Below are 19,019 nucleotides of genomic sequence, written 5' to 3'. Positions count from 1 at the left end.
AGTGTGAACATTTTTATAGTTGGTGTCCAGCATTTTTCTTGTTGCCCCAGGAATTTAAGGGGTCAGTGGTAAGAAAAACAGAGAAACAAGTCATCCCAATTTGAGACACGTGCAGTTTTCAGATTGAGCTGACCTGTGGCGCCTGCTTTATAATCCTAGCCTGAGCACTAGTATTTTGGGAATGCTTTATGCAAAAAAAAAAAAAAAAAAGAAAAGAAAACCTCTAGAAATAAAACTGATTAAGCAATCTTAACTCTGTATGCAGGTGTACTTGAGATTTTTTGGCGTGCTCTCGCTCTTTCTCTGGCATCTTTGCTTCTCTTTTGCATCATTGTGTGCTCATTTCCTGTTGCCAATACTAATTGTCTAGGTGAAGAAAGTGAAAATGCTCGAATATAGCACCCATCTGTAATTTTTAGTTTTTTTTTTTTAAATTTTGATATGAATATACAACCATTTAAAAAAGGGGCTTCCCTGGTGGCCAAATGGTAAAGAATCTGCCTTCAGTGTAGGAGGCCCAGATTCATTCCCTGAGTGGGGAAGATACCCTGGAGGAAGGAATGGCCACCCACTCCAGTATTCTTGCCTGGGAAATCCCATGGACAGAGGAGCCTGGTGGGCTACAGTCCATGGGGTCACAAAGAGTCGACACAACTGAGTGACTAAGCACACATACACACATACAACCACATAAATTAACCAAGGAAGACATTTCTGAATTGAAAGATAAAATTTATTTGGATAAGTTTGTTTTATTCATCCAGCTATCTGTTCTTTCTTCTGGGGACTCTAGAAAATAAAATAAAACAGTCCACACCCAAGTTCAAGGTGGCCCCAAAAGGAACACCCTCATTGTGCAGATGAGAGAACTGACATCGGGGTTTGTTGATGCCACTTTGGAATTCGTTGACTTTTTCCTCTTGGTTCTTAAGCACAAATAGGTCTGCAGTTCCTTTCACTTCTCTGTCGGCTTTCAGTATTTGTATATTAAATGTAAAAGTCTTTCGAAATATTGTAGGGCTTTATCGCGTGGTAAATTTCAGAAGGGTTGTCCTAGAACTGCTTTTTAATGAATTGCTCAAACGTTGAAAATAACACATACAGCAGTTTCAAAAAGGCGTCCTCATAGTTGACCGATTTTCATTAATGACATCAAAGATAGGAAGATTAAGTCTGTGATTATCAGTATTCCGGGTGTAAAATGAGACATTTGGGTGCCAACAACTTGGCGGGCCAGGTCAGGCACAGCCCTGCTCACTGCCGTGTCTCCTGCTTCTGGGCACGTGCCCTGCTCCATTCTGTCGTGTGGCATCGCAGACTCTCTAACCGCCTAACCGTCTAGCCATCCTTCTGCTCCATGCCAGGCACGGACGCAGGCTCCAGGCATGTCTTCACTTTAAAAACTTGCTTTAGGAATGAATGGGGACCAAACTGATATTATACACTCATACTAATTGATTTCTTAGCAGTAAAGTCAGTCAGAGAATGCTTGTTCTGTGAAACAAAATGAGTATTTCAGACAGGTTTTAACTGCAGTTACTGGGTTCAATCCCTGGGTTGGGAAGATCCCCTGGAAAGGGAAAGGCTACCCACTCCAGTATTCTGGCCTGGAGAATTCCATGGACTGTATAGTCCATGGGGTCACAAAGAGTCAGACACAACTGAGCAACTTTCACTTATCTTCACTTGACTGTTGTTTTAATCTAAGGCCTTACAAACAGCTGTTTACAAAGTCCCTTTCTAGTGGCTTAAGTTTAGTTTATTGGACCAAGTTATATCCACACTGTATTATTTTTTACTTGAACTTAGATACCTGCATTCTGTCCTGCGTCTGCCATGGGGATTGAGCCTGTAAGTTCACTTCCTTGCTGGAAAGCACTTGTCTTGCTTTAATTATTTTCATTCACTCAACAAAAATTTTACTTCCTTTTATAGGAAACAGCAGTAGATAGAACTAACACAGCTCCTGCCCCAGTGCTGCCTACAGTCTACTTTTACTTCTGTTTTAGGTTTTTATACTTAAAAGATAAGTTATTATTCTTAATAAGGGGTTTTACAGGCCTGCACAAACCGAATGCTGTAAAAATTTGCACATTACCATACCGTATCAAAGAAGTGTTCTAGGTATGCTGTTGCCCCTCAGAATTGACTTCAATTATGTTGTTGTGTTAGTAATTTCTTTCACATTATTCAAAGCTTTATCGTGTTTTATACATATGAAGTATTAATTACTAGTAAATTTCCTTTTTCAACCCACTTGTTTACTATACATGAAAAACATGTTTTAAGCAAATGTTGACATCTTCTTAATTGTTTACTAATGGTGTTTTATGATTAGCATAAAGGAGACTGAAACTTTGATTATGATGGCTTTTGCCCTTAATTAGCAAAGTATATGCTTGACTTCTAGCTTAAACATGAAAGAGTTATCGATGCAGGTAAGTGTTGTCAAAACTCACAGCTCTCAGAGAAACGACTATCAGAACTGTGAAACTTAAAGTACAAAGTACAGAAATAGTTTTAATTCAAGCTTTTTCTTTTGTCAGCATCCTCATAGGAATTCATTTTAGTAGACCCTCTGATGTATGATTCATTTCGCTTGTTATTTTTCTGCATGAGTCACCATTTCAGAATGTAAAACACAGGGAGATAATAAACCTGTGTGTGTGCACGCACACACTATATTCCCTTTAATTATTGTTTTTGTGTATGCAAAGTCGCCCTAGGAAAAATAACATCTGTTCTGAAACCAGCAAAAACTGGGCAGGTATTCTGAAGAGTGTTACTTCATCTTAGGGTAATTTAAAATAGGTATATGTACGTTTTCTACCTTGCTCCATGATTCTTTAGATCAAGACAAAGAACTTTAATTATTTGGAAAAGCATGGTAACCCATCTTCGATATGTAAAAAAGAAAAACTGGAGTGCGAATTTCATTGCAGCCTTTTCAGAGGAGTCATGATGGTTTGTTTAAGACTTTCTTAACAGTATAAAAGAGAATACACAGGTAATTTTAGTTGACATTTTAGTTAGGAATCCATGAATGGAAACTGTATATTTATGTTTATTATGCCAAGCCAAATAGTTATAAACTCTAAACAGCTTCTGGTTTCCTTTGTTTGAGGAAATAATTAGCCACTCATAAGAACCCAAAATAATTAGGCTGAATTCAGGGAAATTAACCATGACTTTGGAATTATGTTTTGTGATAAAATGAATGAAAATGATGTCTGTTATTTTATTTCAGGCTGTAAAATATGTAAGCGGGGTAATTTGTAGACTCTTGTAACATTTCAAATCAAAATAGATGTAATTTTAAGCTGTACTGAATTATTTTGACTCTAAAGGGTTTTTTCTTTATTACAAATGCCATTGAACAGTAAGCATAAATAAAAATTTTATGGATGTATTTGAGATGCAGTAAAATTTATATTGGTTGGGGGAAAAAGAAAAAAATTAAATTTATTGTTCACTAGTCTACTTTGGTTTTAGATTTTTGTTTCTACCTATGAATCACTATCCACTGAGACAGATATGCTACTTGTTACTTTAACTGCTATTTAAATTATCTTAAATTTACTTTACAAACTGTCATCATTTAAAACAAGCTTTTTAAATCTTAAAGGTGTGTCTGTTTGGGAGTCATATTGGCAGCTCTGATAGAGAAAAGAGGACCATCCCCTATTCCTTCATGCCTTTTAAGTGTAATGACAGGATTTATCCACTTGCACATTGGTTTGCCAGCCTGCCCTTTTACAGAGCGGTAAAATAAGACCGACATAGGACACTGGCCCCTTCTTGACCACATATATGCTGTCAAGATGTTCAACTTCTCTGGGCCTCTCACTTTAAAATGGACATAGTGATAAAAGCATCTGCCTCTTAGACCTGTTGAGTTCCAGGGAGGTAATAGAGATGAAAACACCCTCCACTATGTAAGGCATTTATATTATTGAATTAGCATAACGTGCAACAAAGGCTTTCATATTCTTAATTACCCTACCAAAAACCCAGTATGTGCCCTGGGCAAGTAAGTATTCACCAAGTTTATTTTATCATTTTGCAATTTTGAGGTGCAGAATTCAGTTCTTCCATTTATGCATGTTCTGTGCTTTTCCAAAAAATGGAGCCTTTGCTTTAACTTTGTTGAGCATCCTTTATTAGCCTAAATTTTTGTTTTCTCTTGTCTTTTAAACTATGAGAATAATAACTGCTTTCACATATACCTGTAGTATTTTTGTATTGATGCTTGAATGCCCTCTATTAAATATTGTATCTGCAGATCATCAAATTCTTAAAGTATTTGAAAACTTGATTTCAGGGGGAATTAATTAGATGTGTGTTTAGAATCTTAGGGCTTCCCTCATAGCTCAGTCGGTAAAGAATCTGCCTGCAATGCAGGAGACTCAGGTTCAATTCCTGGGTCGGGAAGATCCCCTGGAGAAGGAAATGGTAACCCACTCCAGTATTTTTGCCTGGAGAGCCCCATGGACAGAGGGACCTGGCAGGTTACAGTCAATGGGGTTGCAAGATTTGGACACAACTGAGTGACTTTCACTTCACTTCACTTAGAATGTTAAGTAAAATTATTGTCATTTAGCTTGTCATTGGGGAAGCTTATTTTGTTTCAAGTATTTGATTTATATTCTCCTCAGATTCTCATAATCATGATTTCTGAATTGTTATCTTTAAACCATTTAGGGTTTACTTATTTCTCTGTGCCCTGTACTCACTGTAATAAAGAATTCTACTTTTTTTCCCCTTCTCTTTGACCATTTCTGCTATTTGTTCTTTTCAGATTTACTTGTACAATCAGGAATTATTAGCAGATTTTTTTTTATGCGTGTTCTTAGTCTCCTAAGGATCTTGCTACTAATAGGCATTTTTAAGATATTTTAAGATTTTTCAACATCGATCTCTTAAAACACCCCTTCTCCTGTAGCAAACCTATATTTAACTTCCCTTGCATGCTTTTGAAATCTAAGGAGTGCAAGGTTATTGCCACATGTCAGCAGTTGTCACATGCAGTGCTTGCAGCATCCTGGGAAATAAAGTGTGGGCTCTTGCAGGTAACACACGTGTAGCTTAGAGAAGCCCGTGTTGCACAAGCACAGGCAGTGTGAGCTTGGGAGGTGCTCTCCTTAGGGAGCCCGCTGCTGTTCTGAGCTCAGGCTGCTGGTGCACTGTCCCCAAGAGAGAACCGAGCTTGTCTGTTCTTGAGTAGTGCTGAGCTTCATGAAAATTTGATCCATTTGGTTTACAGTGACCCTAATAGGCATTTCTCTGAGTAGGCGAGTTAGGATTAAAAAATTGAATTTGGGGAAGAAGTGTGGGGTCATTCAGCATCATGAGATGCCATTTATCTAGGTAATACTGTCTTACTTTTCATTTCTGCCTTAATTTGGTCATGTAAATGTGCTCAGAACTAATAAAGATTTGCAACTGGTGAAAATTAATGCATGACTCTTCAGCCGAGTACTGAATGAAAGCATGTGTCATGAAATTGCCATTCTCTGATCCCGTATTTTCCATCACTTACGGACTGGTTCCGTTTAGAGTGTAGTCCATGCTTATTTTTTGTTTCATAGGTTGGCCAAAATGGGAAGGACTGGATTCCGCTCTCTTCCACGAAGAGTCAATGGGACTGGCTAAGATCAAGGTCTGAGGCTTCGTCCATCCATCATCAGGTATGCATTGAACAAAAATCACTGCAGTTCTATGCATGTATCTTTGACGTATTTGGTTGATATGCATATTATGAATTTGGATTTTTATACAATGTTGAGTCACAACTTTATCCTATAGTTTTTAAATGCACTGTAAGTAATTTAAGTTTTGCAATATATTGAGTTAAATGATATTGTTAGCCATGAAAAAATTTCAGCTGGTCTTAGAAAAGTGTAATATTTGAAATATGCAATTCTTCATTGCTCAGTCTGTACATCCAAAGATAACAGAATTCTTGTGTTACTCCGTATTGAGTGTCACCAATTTTCATAGGATCAATTGTTTGCTGCATCATGATGCAGTTTTTGTACATTTTTTTCAGTAACTTAAAAACTGTTTTTCTCAACTGGAATTCTCTGCCCAATTATGGTTAGGTTCTTCTAACATGATAATGGCAAAATATGACCAGTCTTTGAAATATTTTCAGATATTAGTTATACATGGGGGTTTAGATACTTTGTATTCCCTGTTGACTTAACAGTTGCAAAATTTAACAGCTTGTTTCCCACACCATTCTAAATAGATGCACAAAAGCATCATGTTAGGAAATCAGATAGTCAACATTACTCTTTTTTCCTGCTTTGGCAGAATGCTTTATACCAACTTACCTTGTCTTTACTGGTTACAGCAGAATAGCTGTTTAGATATTTCTGAGAGAGGCAGAGAAGCTGTGTCTTGAATGAAAATGTAACAGGAAAAGAACAAGATTCAAAAAGATTCAAAAAAATCTAAAACCAGAGGGAACACATTGTGTTAGCAGTAGTGATGTCAGTTGCATTAATTGTGTTAATGTCACTTTAAAAAAAATTTTTTTTATTTTTTAAATTATGAAAAGTATGATAGCACATATAGACTTGGAAAATACAGAACAGAGTTACATATAGTTCTAATACATATTACAACTTTTAAGTAGATAAATTAAGATTTTTAGTTGGAGTTTCTCAAAATAGCAAACTCTTAAAAATTAATAGAATGAATAGATAGAAAAGTAGAAGGATATAGTCTACCCAAAAAGCACTGTGCACTAATTCAATGTAATTAAGATTTATCCAGCTTTCACACAATCGCTGGGTACAAATGCTGTCTTCTCTGCAATAACCCTCTGTGTTTTTTCAGTCTCTTCACCTTCTTGTGGCTTTTGATGACCAAGTCTAAGGTCTTTCTTGGTAACGGTCACATTGTACTTGAAAATATGTGGGTTATTTTCCAATATCTTTTGATATTTATTTCTCACATAATTCCACAGTATGTGGGAACTTGAGTTTGTACCCTGCAGTTGTGTGAAAAAAGTGTTAATGTCACGTTTAAACTGCAGAGGAAACAGGCGTGAAGGAAAGCCTTGTTGTGTCTGCCTACCGAAAAAGAAAGGCTATGTGAATCAGACGCCGACTAACTCATGCACATGCTTTACACTTCAGTCACATGAGCGATGATTGCTGTATTTTGCCTGTTTAGGGACATCCTCTATATTAAAATACAATAGGATCAATTGCAATGTACACTTAATTTTACAAAAATGTAGGTTAAATCCATCCACTTTTAGTGAGGGCAAGTGTCAGTCTGATGCCAAAACACAAGTGATAGAAAAAAACTGGTTTTCATTGTTTTTTGAATATATAATAGGATGAGAAATCCAGTTGATCAGTAGTTGATAACATTTAGCCACCTGCCAATTTTCAATTTAAAATCAGATCTTTTTGAAAGAGGTTGCCAGTATTATTAGTTCTGTGTCTCTTAGAAATATAGTACCCTGCTAAAAACTAGCATTCACGAACCTTGAGGAATCGTTTAACTTTTTAATATCAAATGGATCTTTTGGGAACTGGTTTCTTCCTCTGAGAAATACAGTTGATAATATTTACTATCTCTTGTCCACAAGTTTTCAAGGGTTTCAGTCAATGTAAGTTTTTAAGTAGACATATGCTTTGCCATACACGATATACATTTCATTCTTTCTTTCTCAAAGCACTGATAGTGAGTTGAAACTCTGACCCACCTTTTTCGAACTGACACCTCCACACTGATGTACCCCTGCCCAAGTATTGTGCTCACCCCTGTCACAGGTCACAGGTGTGTCAGAGACTAGTCCCCTGTATCTGGCTCATCCGCTCTCCTTGGGTGCCCGATGAACAGCGTCGTCTTCTGTGATGTGAAAGATGGTGGGGAAAGTTACTTCAGCCAAATCATTGCTTCCACCCAAGAGACAGGGAGCCATGACCCTCACCTAACATAACACCAAAACATTTCACCACCTCAAGAATGCATATTTGTCCTGAAGACAAGTCATGTCTACTCTTGAGTCAGAAACCCCTCTGCGTGTGATGACACTGATGTAAAGAATTGATTTTCACCTTGGGCAATGAGTTCAACTCTTTCAGGCCTCTGGTGTCTCTGTCTTGAGAACTCCTTCCCTGGACTGAATGGTTCACAAGGTGCCTAAAAGAGTTTTTGGCTGATTAGCTTTATTTTTCTACAACACAAATTGTGACTAGAGCCACCTCGCACAAATTAAGAGGATTTTTAGACATTAAAACATACGTGGAAACATTTTTATGTTCTCAGCGAGATTTGTGTTCTCTGGGTCCTTGTAAAAAGTGAAGCTTTAATGATGCTACTTTCAGTGGCACGTCCTGATAATTCCCGAGGGTTCCCTGCTGCTCTCCCTGAGTACGACGTTTGTCAGGTGGGATCTCAGGGGATCTGTGAACTGTTCATTCTGAGCAATGCCTTAATATGTATTTTGACAAATATAAAAGAAGCCTACAGATATTACATTAGACCAGCTGAATCCATTTTATGGTTTCTTCTTTCTTTTTTAATTCAAAAGCATCACATAGCAAGTAAAACTTTTAAAAATTAAATCTAGTTACAAACTAGTTGTTTCTTATTTTTTTTTCCAGTCCCTTTTTGCTTTCTTTTACGACCACATGAAACTTGAGAAGCCACCTAAAGCTAAATCATTTAGTGGAGTTGGGCAGTTCCCAAGTGTCCAACAAGAAGGCCTGCTTTAGGCTGCGATGGCCACTGTCATTCCTGGTGATTTGTCAGAAGTAAGAGATACCCAGAAAGTCCCTTCAGGGAAACGTAAGCGTGGTGAAACCAAACCAAGAAAAAACTTTCCTTGCCAACTGTGTGACAAGGCCTTTAACAGTGTTGAGAAATTAAAGGTGCACTCCTACTCTCACACAGGAGAGAGGCCCTACAAGTGCATACAACAAGACTGCACGAAAGCCTTTGTTTCTAAGTACAAATTACAAAGGTATTAAACTCTATTTGTCTTTCAGATTCTATTTTCTATTATGTTGGCTATTTGAAGCCATTGTTAACGTATATATTTGTATCCACCTCTTTCCGCTGACTTGCAGAGAGAAATGTTTAAGTAGATTAGTTTTAGCATTCTAAGTCACAGACTTTTATGTGTTAGTGCTTTTGGATCTTTTTTAATGCAATGCTTAAACGAGAGTAGAATGTCCGTTTGTACAAAGAAATTGCAAGAGAAGGGTATGGACGTTAACGTGAGTATATTCTGTCTTGCTCAGTTGCATATGCAATCACTAAAAACCAGCGAGAACTAAAGTGGCGACTTAGATGGTTCCAGGTCTGCAGTGTTTAGGTGTGTTAACTACCCTTTGTAGCAGACACGTAGCGAGTTAGAGAGTGTCCGTGAGTAGGGCCGGTCTGTGTTAGCCTAGCAGCTTAGCTTCCGTTTGAACAGGGAGGCCAGGCCGTTCTTACCATAACGCTGACAGAATATGTCTGTGTTCAAGGCACATGGCTACGCACTCTCCCGAGAAAACCCACAAGTGTAACTATTGCGAGAAAATGTTTCACCGGAAGGACCACCTGAAGAACCACCTGCACACGCACGACCCCAACAAAGAGACGTTCAAGTGCGAAGAGTGTGGCAAGAGCTACAACACCAAGCTGGGCTTCAAGCGGCACCTGGCCCTGCACGCGGCCACGAGCGGCGACCTCACCTGCAAGGTGTGCCTGCAGACGTTCGAGAGCACCGGCGTGCTGCTGGAGCACCTGAAGTCGCACGCGGGCAAGTCGGCGGGCGGCGTGAAGGAGAAGAAGCACCCATGCGAGCACTGCGACCGCCGCTTCTACACGCGCAAGGACGTGCGCCGACACATGGTGGTGCACACGGGAAGGAAGGACTTCCTCTGCCAGTACTGCGCTCAGAGGTTCGGGCGCAAGGATCACCTGACGCGGCACATGAAGAAGAGCCACAACCAGGAGCTCCTGAAGGTCAAGACGGAGCCCGTGGACTTCCTGGATCCCTTCACCTGCAACGTGTCGGTGCCCATCAAGGACGAGCTCCTCCCGGTGATGTCGCTGCCCTCCAGCGAGCTGCTGTCCAAGCCGTTCCCCAGCACGCTGCAGCTGAACCTCTACAACACTCCGTTCCAGTCCGTGCAGAGCTCGGGCTCTGCCCACCAGATGATCACCACCCTGCCTTTGGGCATGACGTGCCCCATAGACATGGATGCTGTCCACCCCTCCCACCACCTTTCCTTCAAGTACCCGTTCAGTTCTACCTCATACGCCATCTCTATTCCCGAAAAAGAACAGCCCTTGAAGGGGGAGATTGAGAGCTACCTGATGGAGCTGCAGGGCGGCATGCCCTCCTCCTCCCAGGACTCTCCAGCGTCCTCGTCCAAACTGGGGTTGGAGCCACAGCTCGGGTCCCTGGAGGACAGCGCGGGGGACCTCTCCCTGTCCAAAAGCTCCATCTCCATCAGTGACCCCCTGAACACACCAGCATTGGATTTCTCTCAGCTGTTCAATTTCATACCGTTAAACGGCCCTCCCTATAACCCGATCTCGGTGGGGAGCCTGGGGATGAGCTACTCCCAGGAGGAGGCACACTCTTCCGTGTCTCAGCTCCCCCCGCAGAGCCAGGACCTGCCGGATCCTGCCAGCACCATAGGGCTGGGCTCTCTGCACTCGCTGTCCGCAGCCTTCACCAGTAGTCTGAGCACGAGCACAACCCTGCCGCGTTTCCACCAGGCTTTCCAGTAGAGCCCCAGCCTGCGCATCGATGGCCGAAACGTACGTGCAGCCCTGCCTTAGCTGACCATTCTGGTTTTAGTGCCTACTTTAAGACAGTATCACAGTTTCTGCTTCTGTATAGTACCAATTTTCATTAAGCCAGTATAAAATAGAAACTAGCTTTTTAAATGAGCTTCAGAACCATTTGTGTTCAGCTATGTTTACCTGGGTATTTTGTCCTGATTCACTGCCAACTGTCATATTTTAAGACGATTTCTCATATAGGAAAGCCATTATTAGCAGTCAAGTCTTACGAATCCCATGTTCTGACTTACTGTTGGATCTTAAACTTTGCATTTTTGTCCGAGATCAATGGCTCTACCTTTTGACATTTGGCTCCTTAAAAATATTTTGCTACAGAATGTAAGTTTTCTAAAATGTACATGAATGACCTGAGAGTTTAAAAAAATTTTACTAGCCTCTAAATGGATTAATAAGCAAATGCTTCAAATGAATTTAGAATCCAGTCTGGGGACATAGCATATGTTTCTTAGATATTACCATAATTTCAGGTCAGTATATTTTGAAGACTTGCTATTGTCTAGCTCAAATGTTTGCTGTCTTTTTCATGCACGTGTAAGAAAAACAGATCCTAGACACAAAGCGCACCAGTGTTTGTAGCAAACAGAGACCCCCTAGGAAGGTGACCCGGCAGTCCATGTTACTTAAGAGTTGGCCTTAAATTAGTACACAGGATGTTTGCCACGCTTTATCCTTGTTGCTGTCTTGCTGTTGCATTCATGCTAATAGTCTATGGCGTCAAGAGTCTTCAGCGTCAGTCTTTAGGTGCGTCTCTTTCATCTTCTCCATCTTTCATGGTCAGAGGGTAGGTCGAGGACAGCCAGCCATTTCCCTTGGCATCTCACTACACATTTGGTCCAGAGTCCAGAGCTGTTGGGGAACACAGGTGTGCTTATCCCGGGGGTGGGGCAGTCCCATCTTCTAGGGTGAGAGACCCCAGGCAGGCCTGCCACTCTGCTAGGGACTTGTGTGGGGACCACGTCCCCTGTTGCCAGGGTGGAAATGAGGGGTCAGGTCATAGCATATCACTTACATCACTTCTTGCTCCCTTTGATTCAGTTTTCTCTCCCTGAGCACCAAAAGCAGAAAAGAGAACAACCTGCGCTCCAGCCACCGCCACCCCGCACTGTGGTATCTTACTCATCAGTGTTAATTCATTTTCCCTGCTGTTTTTGGGCAGAGGCTTTAAAGTTAAATGCATTCAAAAACTATTTGAGGAAGGATCACAAAATTTAAGTGACTAAAAGAAAATACTGTAAACCCCACTTTTACAAGTCCCTGGGAAAGTGGGAGGGACATCACAAAGAAGCTGAATGCACAGAGGGAGGGAGGAGAGCACAGTGAAACAAGCCCTGTCTTCGGTGATGTGAACAGGAGCGTGGTGTTCCGTGAACACAGTAGTTATCACAGGCTTTCCTCGCTTTAGACAGCCAGCACATTTTCTCAAAGGTCAAACTATTATGCTATTTTTCCAATAATCGGTTGGGGGCATCAACCTAAGAAACATATCTTATTAAGCACTTGTTAACACCTTATTTGGGGACCCTGTCTGTCGGGGTGGGTTTGAGGAGGGAGGGTTTATAGAAGAGTATATATCTCTTTTAAAAAAAAAAAAAATATTTCTGAGCACTCATGAGCCCTGTGTGGAAGCTTCTCTTCCCTTTGACAGGGCCAGCTATCACTGCGGATCTCCATGTTTACCAAGAAGTTCTAAAGATGAGTGCAGATTACTGAATATAATGCGTTATTTAAACTATTGGGGAGTAGTATAATTTGTGGAGAGATGTAAATTGTAATAATGTAAATGGGGGTTTCACTATATATGATATATATGTACACACACGTGTATCGCACTTCATAGAATCAGAGTTGCTCTCGTACGGAGCTTTGGCTCCAGTATTTTTATCATGCTCCTATTTGTTTTGTTTTTTTTAAATCCCAGGAGCAGTAGTTTTTATACGTATGTATTTAAATTTTATTATTAAAAGTTACATTTTATTAAAAAAAAAGTGTGTTCCAAAGGCATTAAAATTATATATGTTAATAAGGAAATACATTTAAAAATTTTTCAAACTGCTCCTGAGCGTTTGCCTAGGAGACTGCTTGCTCTCAAAGTAGGCTTTTAGCTCTGCTGTGTTGCGGCCCGCTTTAGTTTCTATGAAACAGATTGCTTACTTAAATCATTAGTTGAATGATTAGTGTTCAATATTGCTTTAATCACCGTTGAGAGGAAAAGAAAAAAGAAAAGAAAAAAAATTTTGGTGACAGAGCACAAATAAATAGAAAACCTGTTTTTAAATAGAAATCAAGAATCACAAGTGTGGAAGCACTACTTTATTTTTGTCTAAAATTTGCTTAAAGAGAAGTCAGATGAACGAACTGAGATGTTGGCCTTTTGGTGGGCTGTATTTCACTGCTAATAAAAAAGTAAAAAGGGAGTACCAGGATTTATTAAATAAAGCATTTTGGAAATGGGGAATGGCGCCATGTAGGTGTATATATATATTTTTAGCCTAATTCTCGCCCAGCATACCTTCCAGGGCACCAGGGCTGAAATTGTGGACTCTATTTTCACGTGTACACACCCCTTTGCCTGTTGCTTTCCCACAGACTTGAAATCACACTTCCAAGTAAGAGGGAATTCAGCTCATTCATTTTTTAAACTGACTGTAGTGGTCACTAAACCCCCTTTGAGAGAATCTCTATTAAACATGAGGTAGACTCATTTTATTTTAATTGCACAATGGTCTGACAAGGCTGTAACACCGAACTGGCTCTTTTTTTTTTTTTTTTTCCTTAAAAAGAAAATTGACACTTTCGATGTCAACTGGATGTGATTAAAAATAATGATTGCCAATTCTGTTTTCATTCTCCAGTGGCCAGAATCATCATCCTCGAAATTTCTAGTAGTGCCTTTGCTTGGGTTGGTTGGTTGGTTTGTTTTTTAAAGGGATTGTTATTAAGTAAAAATATCTCAGTTTAGAATTTGGACCTCAGACAAGATATTGAACCTCATTCAGTTTGACCTTCCACGTGTTTGTACAAATTAAGATCACCAGATACTGAAGTTTACGAGCATGGAAGGATACTGACACTATAAGCAATATTCTCCACGGATGGACCCAAACATCACCTTGATAGCTGCTGGTCACTGCTACAACATGCATCTTACAACCCTGTTACCAAGTTTCGTTGTTCCTGTCCTGACTGATCACGCGCTACTCTTTGTGCAACTTGTTAATTTCATGTAGGTGTTTCTTCCAAACTATGTATTTTTGCGGATGTGTTGCTTGTGTTTTATTCTTCTTCGTCACTTGTGCAACATAGTGATATATTGTGTTAATTTGGACAGTAGCGGTTTTTAAAAACCATATACTGACTGAAAACATGAGCCAGAGCTGACTGCTTTATTAAGCTAATAATGAATGTTAAAAAGTACATATTTTCAGGATTATTCATCTAGTAAGCAATACACATATATAGGCCAATATTTTTTTAAAAAATAGAGCTTGGTCAGTCTCTATACTACACATATTACAAGATATAGCACTTTCAAAACGAATCTAAACCTTTACAGAAAAACTTTCTTATAGGTTATGCCTTTTATTTTAAGACTTATTATAATTTGTTTCAAGTGCCATTAGAGGATAGATATATAGGCCTTTGATATATAATGCTTTGTGTTCAAGAATGGTAGACGGTATTTTAACAGGTACAGTTTTACAGTGTTTTCTTATCAATTTGCTATATTGCACAGAATCAGTGTGTGTCTTTTCATAAGGTTTTACAATGGTTTATTTTTTTACAAGGTTTACGTGTCTCAAAACACACTGTCTTCCCAGTATGTAAGTTAAAATACAAAAAAAAAAAAAAAAAAAAATATTCACCCAAGTTGCTTCCAGCCTACTGAGATCCAGGTGACATTGGAGGAGATCTTTTAGACGTCATGTATTCTTCATTAGCAATGGCAGACTGTTACCTCTGAGAAATGAGTGCCTACGTTGAGACCTTGTCTTATTTTTCTCACACTGTGTCAGCAGCCATGTCAATCACACAGATAGTCTGTGGTGATCCCATAGATCCATGTTAAGCTGTGTTGTGTAGCTCTGTGCTGAGAACCCATGCAGAGCTCCTTTCTGATCCTATATACATCCAGATGATACGACCCACAATGGGCAAGGCACGTTCCTATCACCCCTGGCCCTTCTGCAATATTGTCAACCCTCTGAGGACGGAAGGCAGTGTCTTTTGATAAGTTACCTAACTTAGAAAGGACAGAACTATTGCTAATGTGTAAAACACTTCATTGTATAAGCTTCAGTGGTACAGATGACCCAGAATGAATGTGTATCTTCTCAGAAACACTCCTTCAATATTCTGTTGGATCATGCTGCTAATGTAACTTGGGATACAACTCTTCATGGTGCTACAGATTTCTCTGTCTCGTTCAGTCGTATTTTTTTTTTTATCCATAGGAAAAATAAAAAGGACTGCGTTAGGTGTAAACGTGTACAATATATTTTTATACTGTGACTTCATTTGTCTTTAACAAGACTTTTACACCACCCACCACAATGTATTCATGTGCACTTGCAAAAGGAAACCTTGGACGTGCAAATGTTATACCAGAACAAACCCAGCTTTGTCCACAAAGGTGACCGTGACTCGGAAAGAAACACGGGCTTTATAATACGGTGTGGAGTGAAGAACGTGCTGTACGTTACTAACAGCCCTTTGAATTTAACAAAAACTGGGCATCCATTCGGAAATGGATTGCATCATGCCTGAACATAAGCTGGACTGCTGAAATTGTATTTTTAGCTGACGAAAAAGTGTTTGGACTAGTACTCTAAAAATGTTCTGATGATAAAGTTTTGAGTCAAAATAGAAAAGAGAAACTGCATTCCAGGCTGCATTATGTATATTTTTATTGCATTTAAAATTCGCTCTTCTGTGATACCGGGAAATCAAGTGGCTTATCCTGTATATCATGTACTTAAAATGTATTCACAAACTACTGTTGTGTTTGTATAAAATATAGACAAAGATCATATTTTCTGTGTGTGTATAAGCTCTGTAAAATAGCAATCACATTATGAAGCTGCAGCGAGACTACATTTTAAACATCCACATCCAAAGAAGCAGGCTATTTATTGTCCAGTTACCCAGTTATAAAATATTCATTTGCTGCTAATTAAACAATAGTACTGCAGCTTCTCATGGCCTACAGTGTTATGTTTGCTGTAAGAAAAAGATATGTGAACTCCACAAAAATATATGAATAAAAATTATAGAATGGCTTTAGATAATGTAGATCTTCCTGAAATTTTAACAGATGATAAATTTCTATTTGGTATAACATTTTTTCTCTTTGAATTTTAAATATTTTCTCATTTGATAAATATAAGATTCTAATAGCTTCCTCTAGGACAATACTTGGTTGTTGAAATGTAAAGTTCTAGGGTTTCTTTTGTTTTGTTTTAAAACTTTTGTACCTTGAAAGGAAGGATAGAAATTGTAAATAAAAAAGTCAAAATGTTGTGCATCAAAACTTTAATTCAGGCGAGAATTCAAACAAAGAATCTCCCAAAGGCTGTTAGAATGTATAGGTCAATCATGTTTCTTATTCATATGAGATAAAATTGGCATTAAGCGTTCCTTTGGCACTTACTGTCCATCAGTCCTGTAAATTATTTTTTTAGACGTTCTCTTTGGGCTACTTGTCTATAACTTTGCTGAAAACCCTCCTTTGACCATACACCTGGACCAGAGTGATGAGCTCACAGATGTCATTTCATCTCAAATTCATCAGTTAAACAGTGATGCATCTTTGAAAGAAAGAGATTAATTCTGAAAATGCAATTAATAATCTGGCCAGGAACCAGTTGCAGGAAAAAAAAATATTTTTTTGATTTCTCATAGCACCTCTTTCAGTATGATAGGAAAAATTGCTTCTTCACCTTTGACTTTCCTGTCCTAAGGTCCTCTACCTTCAGTAAGGTAAAGAAAATACACGGCGACTCCCCATTTGGCAGTTCCTCTTTTCACATACTTAATTCCAGCAAATCTAAAAGCATTTCTTTGTTAATTCTTAGCATTAACACTACATACATTTTTATTTAAATTCACACATATGAAATGTTTCAAGGACTATTTATAGAAGGGAAAATGCTACTGCTTTTTATAGTCAGAATACTCTGAAAAAGGATGTTTGGGGTTAATTCACTTAAGGTATATTCTCCCTTATGGAAAAGCAATTAGAAGTGCAGTTTAAGTACAGCGTTAAGCATAAGCATTGCACCATAGATCCAGTGGAGCTAAAAGACTTCTTCATTCCGGTTTTTGTTAGATGAAAAGTTCGTACTGATGGTTTATCATTAAGGGGAGGAAAACTTCAATCTAACTAGAGACAGCTTGAGTTTTTGCTGCCACTTTTCCTTAAATGAGCATTTCTTAAGCAGAAGGCACCTCTTTGTGCAAAGTCCTGGGCTGTTTCCAAGGAGTCAGCTTTATAGAAAGAGGCTGGTTTCCTGATAAAGTGTTGGAATGAAGATGACACCATCATTACAATAGTGGGAAAGTGTAAACGCTGTATTGAGTTGTACCCAGTTAACCCTTTTTTGTAGATCAAAAATGATCAAATATTAGCGGTTTCAGGCTAAAACTAAAAACAACCAAGCCCAGAATGTCTCGACTTCACCTGCTTTCTACTCAACACAGAGGTCAATAATAAATCTGTCTACTGAAGATGTTTGACTCCTGACTAGCGTGATGGTTAATTTTACGTGTACACCCAGCTTGGCTGTGGTACCCAGACTGGATGCCTGGTCTAGTCAAGCACCGGTCTAGCTGTTGCTGTGGAGGTTCTTTGTTAGATGTGATTAACATTTATAGTCGGCTGACTTTAAATAAAACAGACTGCCCTCCATAATGTGGGTGGGCCTCATCTCATCAGTTGGAGGCCATAAGAAAAAAAAAAAAAAATTCTCCCAGGAAAAGGGAGTTCTGCCTTCAGATGGCTTCAGATTCGACCTGCAGCATCAGCTCTGCATGGGTCCCCAGCCTCCCTGAGTCTCCAACCTGCTGGCCTGCCCTGCAGATTTCAGACTTGTCAGCCTCCACAGTCGTGTGAACCAGTTTCTTATAGTGAATCTCTTATCTCTATGCAGTATCCTATGGCTTCAGTTTCTCTGGAAAACACTAACACAGCTAGTTCAACTGCTCTTCTTCAGAGGTTCTGGTTTTACCTCAAAAGAAATGAGAACATCTTTCTCTCTGATACACTGTAATAGCAGAGAATGCAAATTCCCAAAGTCTCAGAGAAGTATTGTATATTAACACATACATGTGGAATCTAGAAAAATGGTACAGATGAACCTATTGGCAAGGTACGAACAGAGACGCAGACGTAAAGAATGACATGGACGCAGTGGGAAGGGGAGGGTGGGACGAACTGAGAGATTGGATTGACATATATCCACGTGTGAAATAGTGGGAAGCTGCTATAAACCACAGGGAGCTCAGCTCTCTGCTCTTTGATGACCTAGAAGGCGTGAGGGGATGGGGCTGGGCGGGGATGGAAGGAGGTCCAAGAGGGAGGGGATAGATGTAGACTTACAGCTGATGCCCTTTGCTCTACACCAGAAACTTACACAATATTGTAAAGAACTATGCTAAGAAAGAAAAACTGGTTAAAAGGTCCCAAGTTCTGACTGCTTTAGAAAAGAGAGAAACAGCACAGTGCCTAACGGAGATTGTACCTATAAAGGAGTCCTCCGGCTCTCCTTTTACATACTAGTATTTTGACTGCCATGATTTTTTAAAACTTTACTTATTGAAGTACAGTTGATTTGACAATGTGCTAATTTATGCTGTCCAGCAAAGTGACTCAGATACACATATATACACATTCTTCATAGTCTTTTCCATTATGGCTTATCACAGGATGCTGAGTATAGTTCCCTGTGCCCTACAGTAGGACTGTGTTATTAATAACTGCAGTTATTGCAGATGAAAATGGTTTTCTCCTAATGAACCAGTTTTCTTTTAAAAAACGTCAGCAGGCTAATCTTGCTTTACCCTGTAGAGGCATACTTGACATGTAAACCAATGTTTATCCTAACGCACACATGGAAACGTTCATAAATTGAATCCTTTGGAAAACATGTTCCATTTGTAGTAATACCTCAGTCAAGATCTTGAGATTCCGGGAGAGA

General features: G+C 39.4%; 1 protein-coding gene across 3 annotated transcripts in view; it reads left to right on the top strand.

Moving 5' to 3' along the window:
- The window catches only part of PLAG1 (PLAG1 zinc finger), a 49,350-nt gene extending 33,494 nt beyond the window's left edge, over nucleotides 1–15,856 (top strand). For 2 of the 3 annotated variants that reach the window (XM_043880361.1, XM_043880362.1), the window contains 3 exons: nucleotides 5,589–5,687; nucleotides 8,628–8,986; nucleotides 9,495–15,856. In XM_043880361.1, the coding sequence (XP_043736296.1) occupies nucleotides 8,745–8,986; nucleotides 9,495–10,752 (1,500 nt within the window). In that variant the 5' untranslated portion in view covers nucleotides 5,589–5,687; nucleotides 8,628–8,744 and the 3' untranslated portion in view covers nucleotides 10,753–15,856. The remainder of the gene's footprint in view (nucleotides 1–5,588; nucleotides 5,688–8,627; nucleotides 8,987–9,494) is intronic. The other variant, XM_043880363.1, reaches the window with a different exon arrangement.
- Nucleotides 15,857–19,019: the final 3,163 nt, after the last annotated feature.

Source organism: Cervus elaphus, chromosome 21 (assembly GCF_910594005.1).
Source record: "Cervus elaphus chromosome 21, mCerEla1.1, whole genome shotgun sequence".
Lineage (NCBI taxonomy): Eukaryota > Metazoa > Chordata > Mammalia > Artiodactyla > Cervidae > Cervus > Cervus elaphus.
The sequence above is the reverse complement of the archived record's forward strand: the minus strand, read 5'-3'. Positions and strand labels throughout refer to the sequence as shown.